Source organism: Chelmon rostratus, chromosome 1, assembly GCF_017976325.1.
Source record: "Chelmon rostratus isolate fCheRos1 chromosome 1, fCheRos1.pri, whole genome shotgun sequence".
Lineage (NCBI taxonomy): Eukaryota > Metazoa > Chordata > Actinopteri > Chaetodontiformes > Chaetodontidae > Chelmon > Chelmon rostratus.
This window is the reverse complement of record NC_055658.1, coordinates 3,341,075-3,353,784: the sequence shown is the minus strand read 5'-3', so window position 1 is coordinate 3,353,784 and position 12,710 is coordinate 3,341,075. Positions and strand designations below refer to the sequence as shown.

The window sequence follows — 12,710 nt, the reverse complement described above, 5'->3', positions numbered from 1 at the left end:
ATACTGCTGAATCATTAGAAACTAACCTGAACACAAAATAAAAAAGCAAGATTGATGTGAAATTGGAAAATGGACAATGACTTACCAGGATGATGTGAAGTTCCATTGAAAATGCAGACACATAATGTTGGAGTTGGGATGAACAATGATACTGTTGAAACAACCGTGGCTCTGGTTGGTCGGGTAGTGGTTGCGCCAGTTGTGTAAACATTTGTACTGCCTTGAAGTGTCTGTGTGAGAGGGCCAATTGTAGTTGTAGCTTCAGCTGTTTTTCCTGTAGACACAGTTGCAGTCACAACAGTTGTTGCATTCAAAATGGAGGGCTGAGTAGCGGAACTTGTAGTTTGTGGCTTCCCTGTGACAACACCAACTGTTGTTTCTGGGCCTGTTGTTGTGAGTGCTTTTATTGAGGTCGCAGCTGTGGTAGGGGTTGTCACTGGGCCAGTGGTGACAGCAAATGGTGTTGTTGTTCCAACCCTGACAGTTGTTTTTTCTGATGTGGTTTCAGCAGGTGTAGCTGTAGTACCTTCTGTTGACGTTGATGGTACCTGAGTAGTTGTGGTGCTAGCAGAAGGTTTTGATGTGACAACTGTTGTTTCTGGGCCTGTTGTTGTGACAGCTGGCACTGACGTTGTCGTTTCAACAACAGTTGTGGTAGAGGCTGTCACTGGGCCAGTGGTGACTGCAGGTGGTGTTGTTGTCGCACCACTGACACTTGTTGCTTCTGATGTTGTTTCAGCAGGTCCAGCTGTGGGTTGTTTGGTTGTTGTTGTTTGCACTTCAGTCGTTGTAGTACTCACAGACGGTTTTGATGTGACAACTGTTGTTTCTGGGCCTGTTGTTGTGACAGCTGGCACTGACGTTGTCGTTTCAACAACAGTTGTGGTAGAGGCTGTCACTGGGCCAGTGGTGACTGCAGGTGGCGTTGTTGTCGCACCACTGACACTTGTTGCTTCTGATGTTGTTTCAGCAGGTCCAGCTGTGGTTTGATTGGTTGTTGTTGTTTGCACTTCAGTCGTTGTAGTACTCACAGACGGTTTTGATGTGACAACTGTTGTTTCTGGGCCTGTTGTTGTGACAGCTGGCACTGACGTTGTCGTTTCAACAACAGTTGTGGTAGAGGCTGTCACTGGGCCAGTGGTGACTGCAGGTGGTGTTGTTGTCGCACCACTGACACTTGTTGCTTCTGATGTTGTTTCAGCAGGTCCAGCTGTGGTTTGTTTGGTTGTTGTTGTTTGCACTTCAGTCGTTGTAGTACTGACAGACGGTTTTGATGTGACAACTGTTGTTTCTGGGCCTGTTGTTGTGACAGCTGGCACTGACGTTGTCGTTTCAACAACAGTTGTGGTAGAGGCTGTCACTGGGCCAGTGGTGACTGCAGGTGGCGTTGTTGTCGCACCACTGACACTTGTTGCTTCTGATGTTGTTTCAGCAGGTCCAGCTGTGGTTTGTTTGGTTGTTGTTGTTTGCACTTCAGTCGTTGTCGTACTGACAGACGGTTTTGATGTGACAACTGTTGTTTCTGGGCCTGTTGTTGTGACAGCTGGCACTGACGTTGTCGTTTCAACAACAGTTGTGGTAGAGGCTGTCACTGGGCCAGTGGTGATTGCAGGTGGCGTTGTTGTAGCACCACTGACACTTGTTGCTTCTGATGTTGTTTCAGCAGGTCCAGCTGTGGTTTGTTTGGTTGTTGTTGTTTGCACTTCAGTCGTTGTAGTCCTGACAGACGGTTTTGATGTGACAACTGTTGTTTCTGGGCCTGTTGTTGTGACAGCTGGCACTGACGTTGTCGTTTCAACAACAGTTGTGGTAGAGGCTGTCACTGGGCCAGTGGTGACTGCAGGTGGCGTTGTTGTCGCACCACTGACACTTGTTGCTTCTGATGTTGTTTCAGCAGGTCCAGCTGTGGTTTGTTTGGTTGTTGTTGTTTGCACTTCAGTCGTTGTAGTACTGACAGACGGTTTTGATGTGACAACTGTTGTTTCTGGGCCTGTTGTTGTGACAGCTGGCACTGACGTTGTCGTTTCAACAACAGTTGTGGTAGAGGCTGTCACTGGGCCAGTGGTGACTGCAGGTGGCGTTGTTGTCGCACCACTGACACTTGTTGCTTCTGATGTTGTTTCAGCAGGTCCAGCTGTGGTTTGTTTGGTTGTTGTTGTTTGCACTTCAGTCGTTGTCGTACTGACAGACGGTTTTGATGTGACAACTGTTGTTTCTGGGCCTGTTGTTGTGACAGCTGGCACTGACGTTGTCGTTTCAACAACAGTTGTGGTAGAGGCTGTCACTGGGCCAGTGGTGACTGCAGGTGGCGTTGTTGTCGCACCACTGACACTTGTTGCTTCTGATGTTGTTTCAGCAGGTCCAGCTGTGGTTTGATTGGTTGTTGTTGTTTGCACTTCAGTCGTTGTAGTACTGACAGACGGTTTTGATGTGACAACTGTTGTTTCTGGGCCTGTTGTTGTGACAGCTGGCACTGACGTTGTCGTTTCAACAACAGTTGTGGTAGAGGCTGTCACTGGGCCAGTGGTGACTGCAGTTGGCGTTGTTGTCGCACCACTGACACTTGTTGCTTCTGATGTTGTTTCAGCAGGTCCAGCTGTGGTTTGTTTGGTTGTTGTTGTTTGCACTTCAGTCGTTGTAGTACTCACAGACGGTTTTGATGTGACAACTGTTGTTTCTGGGCCTGTTGTTGTGACAGCTGGCACTGACGTTGTCGTTTCAACAACAGTTGTGGTAGAGGCTGTCACTGGGCCAGTGGTGACTGCAGGTGGCGTTGTTGTAGCACCACTGACACTTGTTGCTTCTGATGTTGTTTCAGCAGGTCCAGCTGTGGTTTGTTTGGTTGTTGTTGTTTGCACTTCAGTCGTTGTAGTCCTGACAGACGGTTTTGATGTGACAACTGTTGTTTCTGGGCCTGTTGTTGTGACAGCTGGCACTGACGTTGTCGTTTCAACAACAGTTGTGGTAGAGGCTGTCACTGGGCCAGTGGTGACTGCAGGTGGCGTTGTTGTCGCACCACTGACACTTGTTGCTTCTGATGTTGTTTCAGCAGGTCCAGCTGTGGTTTGTTTGGTTGTTGTTGTTTGCACTTCAGTCGTTGTAGTACTGACAGACGGTTTTGATGTGACAACTGTTGTTTCTGGGCCTGTTGTTGTGACAGCTGGCACTGACGTTGTGGTTTCAACAACAGTTGTGGTAGAGGCTGTCACTGGGCCAGTGGTGACTGCAGGTGGCGTTGTTGTCGCACCACTGACACTGGTTGCTTCTGATGTTGTTTCAGCAGGTCCAGCTGTGGTTTGTTTGGTTGTTGTTGTTTGCACTTCAGTCGTTGTAGTACTCACAGACGGTTTTGATGTGACAACTGTTGTTTCTGGGCCTGTTGTTGTGACAGCTGGCACTGACGTTGTCGTTTCAACAACAGTTGTGGTAGAGGCTGTCACTGGGCCAGTGGTGACTGCAGGTGGCGTTGTTGTCGCACCACTTACACTGGTTGCTTCTGATGTTGTTTCAGCAGGTCCAGCTGTAGTTTGTTTGGTTGTTGTTGTTTGCACTTCAGTCGTTGTAGTACTCACAGACGGTTTTGATGTGACAGCTGTTGTTTCTGGGCCTGTTGTTGTGACAGCTGGCACTGACGTTGTCGTTTCAACAACAGTTGTGGTAGAGGCTGTCACTGGGCCAGTGGTGACTGCAGGTGGCGTTGTTGTCGCACCACTGACACTTGTTGCTTCTGATGTTGTTTCAGCAGGTCCAGCTGTGGTTTGTTTGGTTGTTGTTGTTTGCACTTCAGTCGTTGTAGTACTCACAGATGGTTTTGATGTGACAACTGTTGTTTCTGGGCCTGTTGTTGTGACAGCTGGCACTGACGTTGTGGTTTCAACAACAGTTGTGGTAGAGGCTGTCACTGGGCCAGTGGTGACTGCAGTTGGCGTTGTTGTCGCACCACTGACACTTGTTGCTTCTGATGTTGTTTCAGCAGGTCCAGCTGTGGTTTGTTTGGTTGTTGTTGTTTGCACTTCAGTCGTTGTAGTACTCACAGACGGTTTTGATGTGACAACTGTTGTTTCTGGGCCTGTTGTTGTGACAGCTGGCACTGACGTTGTCGTTTCAACAACAGTTGTGGTAGAGGCTGTCACTGGGCCAGTGGTGACTGCAGGTGGCGTTGTTGTCGCACCACTGACACTTGTTGCTTCTGATGTTGTTTCAGCAGGTCCAGCTGTGGTTTGTTTGGTTGTTGTTGTTTGCACTTCAGTCGTTGTAGTACTCACAGACGGTTTTGATGTGACAACTGTTGTTTCTGGGCCTGTTGTTGTGACAGCTGGCACTGACGTTGTCGTTTCAACAACAGTTGTGGTAGAGGCTGTCACTGGGCCAGTGGTGACTGCAGGTGGCGTTGTTGTCGCACCACTGACACTTGTTGCTTCTGATGTTGTTTCAGCAGGTCCAGCTGTGGTTTGTTTGGTTGTTGTTGTTTGCACTTCAGTCGTTGTCGTACTGACAGACGGTTTTGATGTGACAACTGTTGTTTCTGGGCCTGTTGTTGTGACAGCTGGCACTGACGTTGTCGTTTCAACAACAGTTGTGGTAGAGGCTGTCACTGGGCCAGTGGTGACTGCAGGTGGCGTTGTTGTCGCACCACTGACACTTGTTGCTTCTGATGTTGTTTCAGCAGGTCCAGCTGTGGTTTGTTTGGTTGTTGTTGTTTGCACTTCAGTCGTTGTAGTACTGACAGACGGTTTTGATGTGACAACTGTTGTTTCTGGGCCTGTTGTTGTGACAGCTGGCACTGATGTTGTCGTTTCAACAACAGTTGTGGTAGAGGCTGTCACTGGGCCAGTGGTGACTGCAGGTGGCGTTGTTGTCGCACCACTGACACTTGTTGCTTCTGATGTTGTTTCAGCAGGTCCAGCTGTGGTTTGTTTGGTTGTTGTTGTTTGCACTTCAGTCGTTGTAGTACTCACAGACGGTTTTGATGTGACAACTGTTGTTTCTGGGCCTGTTGTTGTGACAGCTGGCACTGACGTTGTCGTTTCAACAACAGTTGTGGTAGAGGCTGTCACTGGGCCAGTGGTGACTGCAGGTGGCGTTGTTGTCGCACCACTGACACTTGTTGCTTCTGATGTTGTTTCAGCAGGTCCAGCTGTGGTTTGTTTGGTTGTTGTTGTTTGCACTTCAGTCGTTGTAGTCCTCACAGACGGTTTTGATGTGACAACTGTTGTTTCTGGGCCTGTTGTTGTGACAGCTGGCACTGACGTTGTCGTTTCAACAACAGTTGTGGTAGAGGCTGTCACTGGGCCAGTGGTGACTGCAGGTGGCGTTGTTGTCGCACCACTGACACTGGTTGCTTCTGATGTTGTTTCAGCAGGTCCAGCTGTAGTTTGTTTGGTTGTTGTTGTTTGCACTTCAGTCGTTGTAGTACTCACAGACGGTTTTGATGTGACAACTGTTGTTTCTGGGCCTGTTGTTGTGACAGCTGGCACTGACGTTGTGGTTTCAACAACAGTTGTGGTAGAGGCTGTCACTGGGCCAGTGGTGACTGCAGGTGGCGTTGTTGTCGCACTACTGACACTTGTTGCTTCTGATGTTGTTTCAGCAGGTCCAGCTGTGGTTTGTTTGGTTGTTGTTGTTTGCACTTCAGTCGTTGTAGTACTGACAGACGGTTTTGATGTGACAACTGTTGTTTCTGGGCCTGTTGTTGTGACAGCTGGCACTGACGTTGTCGTTTCAACAACAGTTGTGGTAGAGGCTGTCACTGGGCCAGTGGTGACTGCAGGTGGCGTTGTTGTCGCACCACTGACACTTGTTGCTTCTGATGTTGTTTCAGCAGGTCCAGCTGTGGTTTGTTTGGTTGTTGTTGTTTGCACTTCAGTCGTTGTAGTACTCACAGACGGTTTTGATGTGACAACTGTTGTTTCTGGGCCTGTTGTTGTGACAGCTGGCACTGACGTTGTCGTTTCAACAACAGTTGTGGTAGAGGCTGTCACTGGGCCAGTGGTGACTGCAGTTGGCGTTGTTGTCGCACCACTGACACTTGTTGCTTCTGATGTTGTTTCAGCAGGTCCAGCTGTGGTTTGTTTGGTTGTTGTTGTTTGCACTTCAGTCGTTGTAGTACTCACAGACGGTTTTGATGTGACAACTGTTGTTTCTGGGCCTGTTGTTGTGACAGCTGGCACTGACGTTGTCGTTTCAACAACAGTTGTGGTAGAGGCTGTCACTGGGCCAGTGGTGACTGCAGGTGGCGTTGTTGTCGCACCACTGACACTGGTTGCTTCTGATGTTGTTTCAGCAGGTCCAGCTGTAGTTTGTTTGGTTGTTGTTGTTTGCACTTCAGTCGTTGTAGTACTCACAGACGGTTTTGATGTGACAACTGTTGTTTCTGGGCCTGTTGTTGTGACAGCTGGCACTGACGTTGTCGTTTCAACAACAGTTGTGGTAGAGGCTGTCACTGGGCCAGTGGTGACTGCAGGTGGCGTTGTTGTCGCACCACTGACACTGGTTGCTTCTGATGTTGTTTCAGCAGGTCCAGCTGTAGTTTGTTTGGTTGTTGTTGTTTGCACTTCAGTCGTTGTAGTACTCACAGACGGTTTTGATGTGACAACTGTTGTTTCTGGGCCTGTTGTTGTGACAGCTGGCACTGACGTTGTCGTTTCAACAACAGTTGTGGTAGAGGCTGTCACTGGGCCAGTGGTGACTGCAGGTGGTGTTGTTGTCGCACCACTGACACTTGTTGCTTCTGATGTTGTTTCAGTAGGTCCAGCTGTGGTTTGTTTGGTTGTTGTTGTTTGCACTTCAGTCGTTGTAGTACTCACAGACGGTTTTGATGTGACAACTGTTGTTTCTGGGCCTGTTGTTGTGACAGCTGGCACTGACGTTGTCGTTTCAACAACAGTTGTGGTAGAGGCTGTCACTGGGCCAGTGGTGACTGCAGTTGGCGTTGTTGTCGCACCACTGACACTTGTTGCTTCTGATGTTGTTTCAGCAGGTCCAGCTGTGGTTTGTTTGGTTGTTGTTGTTTGCACTTCAGTCGTTGTAGTACTCACAGACGGTTTTGATGTGACAACTGTTGTTTCTGGGCCTGTTGTTGTGACAGCTGGCACTGACGTTGTCGTTTCAACAACAGTTGTGGTAGAGGCTGTCACTGGGCCAGTGGTGACTGCAGGTGGCGTTGTTGTCGCACCACTGACACTGGTTGCTTCTGATGTTGTTTCAGCAGGTCCAGCTGTAGTTTGTTTGGTTGTTGTTGTTTGCACTTCAGTCGTTGTAGTACTCACAGACGGTTTTGATGTGACAACTGTTGTTTCTGGGCCTGTTGTTGTGACAGCTGGCACTGACGTTGTCGTTTCAACAACAGTTGTGGTAGAGGCTGTCACTGGGCCAGTGGTGACTGCAGGTGGCGTTGTTGTCGCACCACTGACACTGGTTGCTTCTGATGTTGTTTCAGCAGGTCCAGCTGTAGTTTGTTTGGTTGTTGTTGTTTGCACTTCAGTCGTTGTAGTACTCACAGACGGTTTTGATGTGACAACTGTTGTTTCTGGGCCTGTTGTTGTGACAGCTGGCACTGACGTTGTCGTTTCAACAACAGTTGTGGTAGAGGCTGTCACTGGGCCAGTGGTGACTGCAGGTGGCGTTGTTGTCGCACCACTGACACTTGTTGCTTCTGATGTTGTTTCAGCAGGTCCAGCTGTGGTTTGATTGGTTGTTGTTGTTTGCACTTCAGTCGTTGTAGTACTCACAGACGGTTTTGATGTGACAACTGTTGTTTCTGGGCCTGTTGTTGTGACAGCTGGCACTGACGTTGTCGTTTCAACAACAGTTGTGGTAGAGGCTGTCACTGGGCCAGTGGTGACTGCAGGTGGCGTTGTTGTCGCACCACTGACACTGGTTGCTTCTGATGTTGTTTCAGCAGGTCCAGCTGTGGTTTGTTTGGTTGTTGTTGTTTGCACTTCAGTCGTTGTAGTACTCACAGACGGTTTTGATGTGACAACTGTTGTTTCTGGGCCTGTTGTTGTGACAGCTGGCACTGACGTTGTCGTTTCAACAACAGTTGTGGTAGAGGCTGTCACTGGGCCAGTGGTGACTGCAGGTGGCGTTGTTGTCGCACCACTGACACTGGTTGCTTCTGATGTTGTTTCAGCAGGTCCAGCTGTAGTTTGTTTGGTTGTTGTTGTTTGCACTTCAGTCGTTGTAGTACTCACAGACGGTTTTGATGTGACAACTGTTGTTTCTGGGCCTGTTGTTGTGACAGCTGGCACTGACGTTGTCGTTTCAACAACAGTTGTGGTAGAGGCTGTCACTGGGCCAGTGGTGACTGCAGGTGGTGTTGTTGTCGCACCACTGACACTTGTTGCTTCTGATGTTGTTTCAGCAGGTCCAGCTGTGGTTTGTTTGGTTGTTGTTGTTTGCACTTCAGTCGTTGTCGTACTGACAGACGGTTTTGATGTGACAACTGTTGTTTCTGGGCCTGTTGTTGTGACAGCTGGCACTGACGTTGTCGTTTCAACAACAGTTGTGGTAGAGGCTGTCACTGGGCCAGTGGTGACTGCAGGTGGCGTTGTTGTCGCACCACTGACACTTGTTGCTTCTGATGTTGTTTCAGCAGGTCCAGCTGTGGTTTGATTGGTTGTTGTTGTTTGCACTTCAGTCGTTGTAGTACTGACAGACGGTTTTGATGTGACAACTGTTGTTTCTGGGCCTGTTGTTGTGACAGTTGGCACTGACGTTGTCGTTTCAACAACAGTTGTGGTAGAGGCTGTCACTGGGCCAGTGGTGACTGCAGGTGGCGTTGTTGTAGCACCACTGACACTTGTTGCTTCTGATGTTGTTTCAGCAGGTCCAGCTGTGGTTTGTTTGGTTGTTGTTGTTTTCACTTCAGTCGTTGTAGTCCTGACAGACGGTTTTGATGTGACAACTGTTGTTTCTGGGCCTGTTGTTGTGACAGCTGGCACTGACGTTGTCGTTTCAACAACAGTTGTGGTAGAGGCTGTCACTGGGCCAGTGGTGACTGCAGGTGGCGTTGTTGTCGCACCACTGACACTTGTTGCTTCTGATGTTGTTTCAGCAGGTCCAGCTGTGGTTTGTTTGGTTGTTGTTGTTTGCACTTCAGTCGTTGTAGTACTGACAGACGGTTTTGATGTGACAACTGTTGTTTCTGGGCCTGTTGTTGTGACAGCTGGCACTGACGTTGTCGTTTCAACAACAGTTGTGGTAGAGGCTGTCACTGGGCCAGTGGTGACTGCAGGTGGCGTTGTTGTCGCACCACTGACACTTGTTGCTTCTGATGTTGTTTCAGCAGGTCCAGCTGTGGTTTGTTTGGTTGTTGTTGTTTGCACTTCAGTCGTTGTAGTACTCACAGACGGTTTTGATGTGACAACTGTTGTTTCTGGGCCTGTTGTTGTGACAGCTGGCACTGACGTTGTCGTTTCAACAACAGTTGTGGTAGAGGCTGTCACTGGGCCAGTGGTGACTGCAGGTGGCGTTGTTGTCGCACCACTGACACTGGTTGCTTCTGATGTTGTTTCAGCAGGTCCAGTTGTAGTTTGTTTGGTTGTTGTTGTTTGCACTTCAGTCGTTGTAGTACTCACAGACGGTTTTGATGTGACAACTGTTGTTTCTGGGCCTGTTGTTGTGACAGCTGGCACTGACGTTGTCGTTTCAACAACAGTTGTGGTAGAGGCTGTCACTGGGCCAGTGGTGACTGCAGGTGGCGTTGTTGTCGCACCACTGACACTTGCTGCTTCTGATGTTGTTTCAGCAGGTCCAGCTGTGGTTTGTTTGGTTGTTGTTGTTTGCACTTCAGTCGTTGTAGTACTCACAGACGGTTTTGATGTGACAACTGTTGTTTCTGGGCCTGTTGTTGTGACAGCTGGCACTGACGTTGTCGTTTCAACAACAGTTGTGGTAGAGGCTGTCACTGGGCCAGTGGTGACTGCAGGTGGCGTTGTTGTCGCACCACTGACACTTGTTGCTTCTGATGTTGTTTTAGCAGGTCCAGCTGTGGTTTGTTTGGTTGTTGTTGTTTGCACTTCAGTCGTTGTTGTACTGACAGACGGTTTTGATGTGACAACTGTTGTTTCTGGGCCTGTTGTTGTGACAGCTGGCACTGACGTTGTCGTTTCAACAACAGTTGTGGTAGAGGCTGTCACTGGGCCAGTGGTGACTGCAGGTGGCGTTGTTGTAGCACCACTGACACTTGTTGCTTCTGATGTTGTTTCAGCAGGTCCAGCTGTGGTTTGTTTGGTTGTTGTTGTTTGCACTTCAGTCGTTGTAGTACTGACAGACGGTTTTGATGTGACAACTGTTGTTTCTGGGCCTGTTGTTGTGACAGCTGGCACTGACGTTGTCGTTTCAACAACAGTTGTGGTAGAGGCTGTCACTGGGCCAGTGGTGACTGCAGGTGGCGTTGTTGTCGCACCACTGACACTTGTTGCTTCTGATGTTGTTTCAGCAGGTCCAGCTGTGGTTTGTTTGGTTGTTGTTGTTTGCACTTCAGTCGTTGTAGTACTCACAGACGGTTTTGATGTGACAACTGTTGTTTCTGGGCCTGTTGTTGTGACAGCTGGCACTGACGTTGTCGTTTCAACAACAGTTGTGGTAGAGGCTGTCACTGGGCCAGTGGTGACTGCAGGTGGCGTTGTTGTCGCACCACTGACACTGGTTGCTTCTGATGTTGTTTCAGCAGGTCCAGCTGTAGTTTGTTTGGTTGTTGTTGTTTGCACTTCAGTCGTTGTAGTACTCACAGACGGTTTTGATGTGACAACTGTTGTTTCTGGGCCTGTTGTTGTGACAGCTGGCACTGACGTTGTCGTTTCAACAACAGTTGTGGTAGAGGCTGTCACTGGGCCAGTGGTGACTGCAGGTGGCGTTGTTGTCGCACCACTGACACTTGCTGCTTCTGATGTTGTTTCAGCAGGTCCAGCTGTGGTTTGTTTGGTTGTTGTTGTTTGCACTTCAGTCGTTGTAGTACTCACAGACGGTTTTGATGTGACAACTGTTGTTTCTGGGCCTGTTGTTGTGACAGCTGGCACTGACGTTGTCGTTTCAACAACAGTTGTGGTAGAGGCTGTCACTGGGCCAGTGGTGACTGCAGGTGGCGTTGTTGTCGCACCACTGACACTTGTTGCTTCTGATGTTGTTTCAGCAGGTCCAGCTGTGGTTTGTTTGGTTGTTGTTGTTTGCACTTCAGTCGTTGTTGTACTGACAGACGGTTTTGATGTGACAACTGTTGTTTCTGGGCCTGTTGTTGTGACAGCTGGCACTGACGTTGTCGTTTCAACAACAGTTGTGGTAGAGGCTGTCACTGGGCCAGTGGTGACTGCAGGTGGCGTTGTTGTCGCACCACTGACACTTGTTGCTTCTGATGTTGTTTCAGCAGGTCCAGCTGTGGTTTGTTTGGTTGTTGTTGTTTGCACTTCAGTCGTTGTAGTACTGACAGACGGTTTTGATGTGACAACTGTTGTTTCTGGGCCTGTTGTTGTGACAGCTGGCACTGACGTTGTCGTTTCAACAACAGTTGTGGTAGAGGCTGTCACTGGGCCAGTGGTGACTGCAGGTGGCGTTGTTGTCGCACCACTGACACTTGTTGCTTCTGATGTTGTTTCAGCAGGTCCAGCTGTGGTTTGTTTGGTTGTTGTTGTTTGCACTTCAGTCGTTGTAGTACTCACAGACGGTTTTGATGTGACAACTGTTGTTTCTGGGCCTGTTGTTGTGACAGCTGGCACTGACGTCGTCGTTTCAACAACAGTTGTGGTAGAGGCTGTCACTGGGCCAGTGGTGACTGCAGGTGGCGTTGTTGTCGCACCACTGACACTGGTTGCTTCTGATGTTGTTTCAGCAGGTCCAGCTGTAGTTTGTTTGGTTGTTGTTGTTTGCACTTCAGTCGTTGTAGTACTCACAGACGGTTTTGATGTGACAACTGTTGTTTCTGGGCCTGTTGTTGTGACAGCTGGCACTGACGTTGTCGTTTCAACAACAGTTGTGGTAGAGGCTGTCACTGGGCCAGTGGTGACTGCAGGTGGCGTTGTTGTCGCACCACTGACACTTGTTGCTTCTGATGTTGTTTCAGCAGGTCCAGCTGTGGTTTGTTTGGTTGTTGTTGTTTGCACTTCAGTCGTTGTAGTACTCACAGACGGTTTTGATGTGACAACTGTTGTTTCTGGGCCTGTTGTTGTGACAGCTGGCACTGACGTTGTCGTTTCAACAACAGTTGTGGTAGAGGCTGTCACTGGGCCAGTGGTGACTGCAGGTGGCGTTGTTGTCGCACCACTGACACTTGTTGCTTCTGATGTTGTTTCAGCAGGTCCAGCTGTGGTTTGTTTGGTTGTTGTTGTTTGCACTTCAGTCGTTGAAGTCCTCACAGACGGTTTTGATGTGACAACTGTTGTTTCTGGGCCTGTTGTTGTGACAGCTGGCACTGACGTTGTCGTTTCAACAACAGTTGTGGTAGAGGCTGTCACTGGGCCAGTGGTGACTGCAGGTGGCGTTGTTGTCGCACCACTGACACTGGTTGCTTCTGATGTTGTTTCAGCAGGTCCAGCTGTGGTTTGTTTGGTTGTTGTTGTTTGCACTTCAGTCGTTGTAGTACTCACAGACGGTTTTGATGTGACAACTGTTGTTTCTGGGCCTGTTGTTGTGACAGCTGGCACTGACGTTGTCGTTTCAACAACAGTTGTGGTAGAGGCTGTCACTGGGCCAGTGGTGACTGCAGGTGGCGTTGT

General features: G+C 49.1%; 1 protein-coding gene across 1 annotated transcript in view; it reads right to left on the bottom strand.

Annotated features, from left to right (window-relative positions):
- The window catches only part of LOC121608173 (intestinal mucin-like protein), a 45,075-nt gene that overhangs the window by 15,635 nt on the left and 16,730 nt on the right, over window positions 1-12,710 (bottom strand). The window contains exon 3 of the mRNA XM_041939348.1: window positions 86-691. Coding sequence (XP_041795282.1) covers window positions 86-691 — 606 coding nt within the window. The remainder of the gene's footprint in view (window positions 1-85; window positions 692-12,710) is intronic.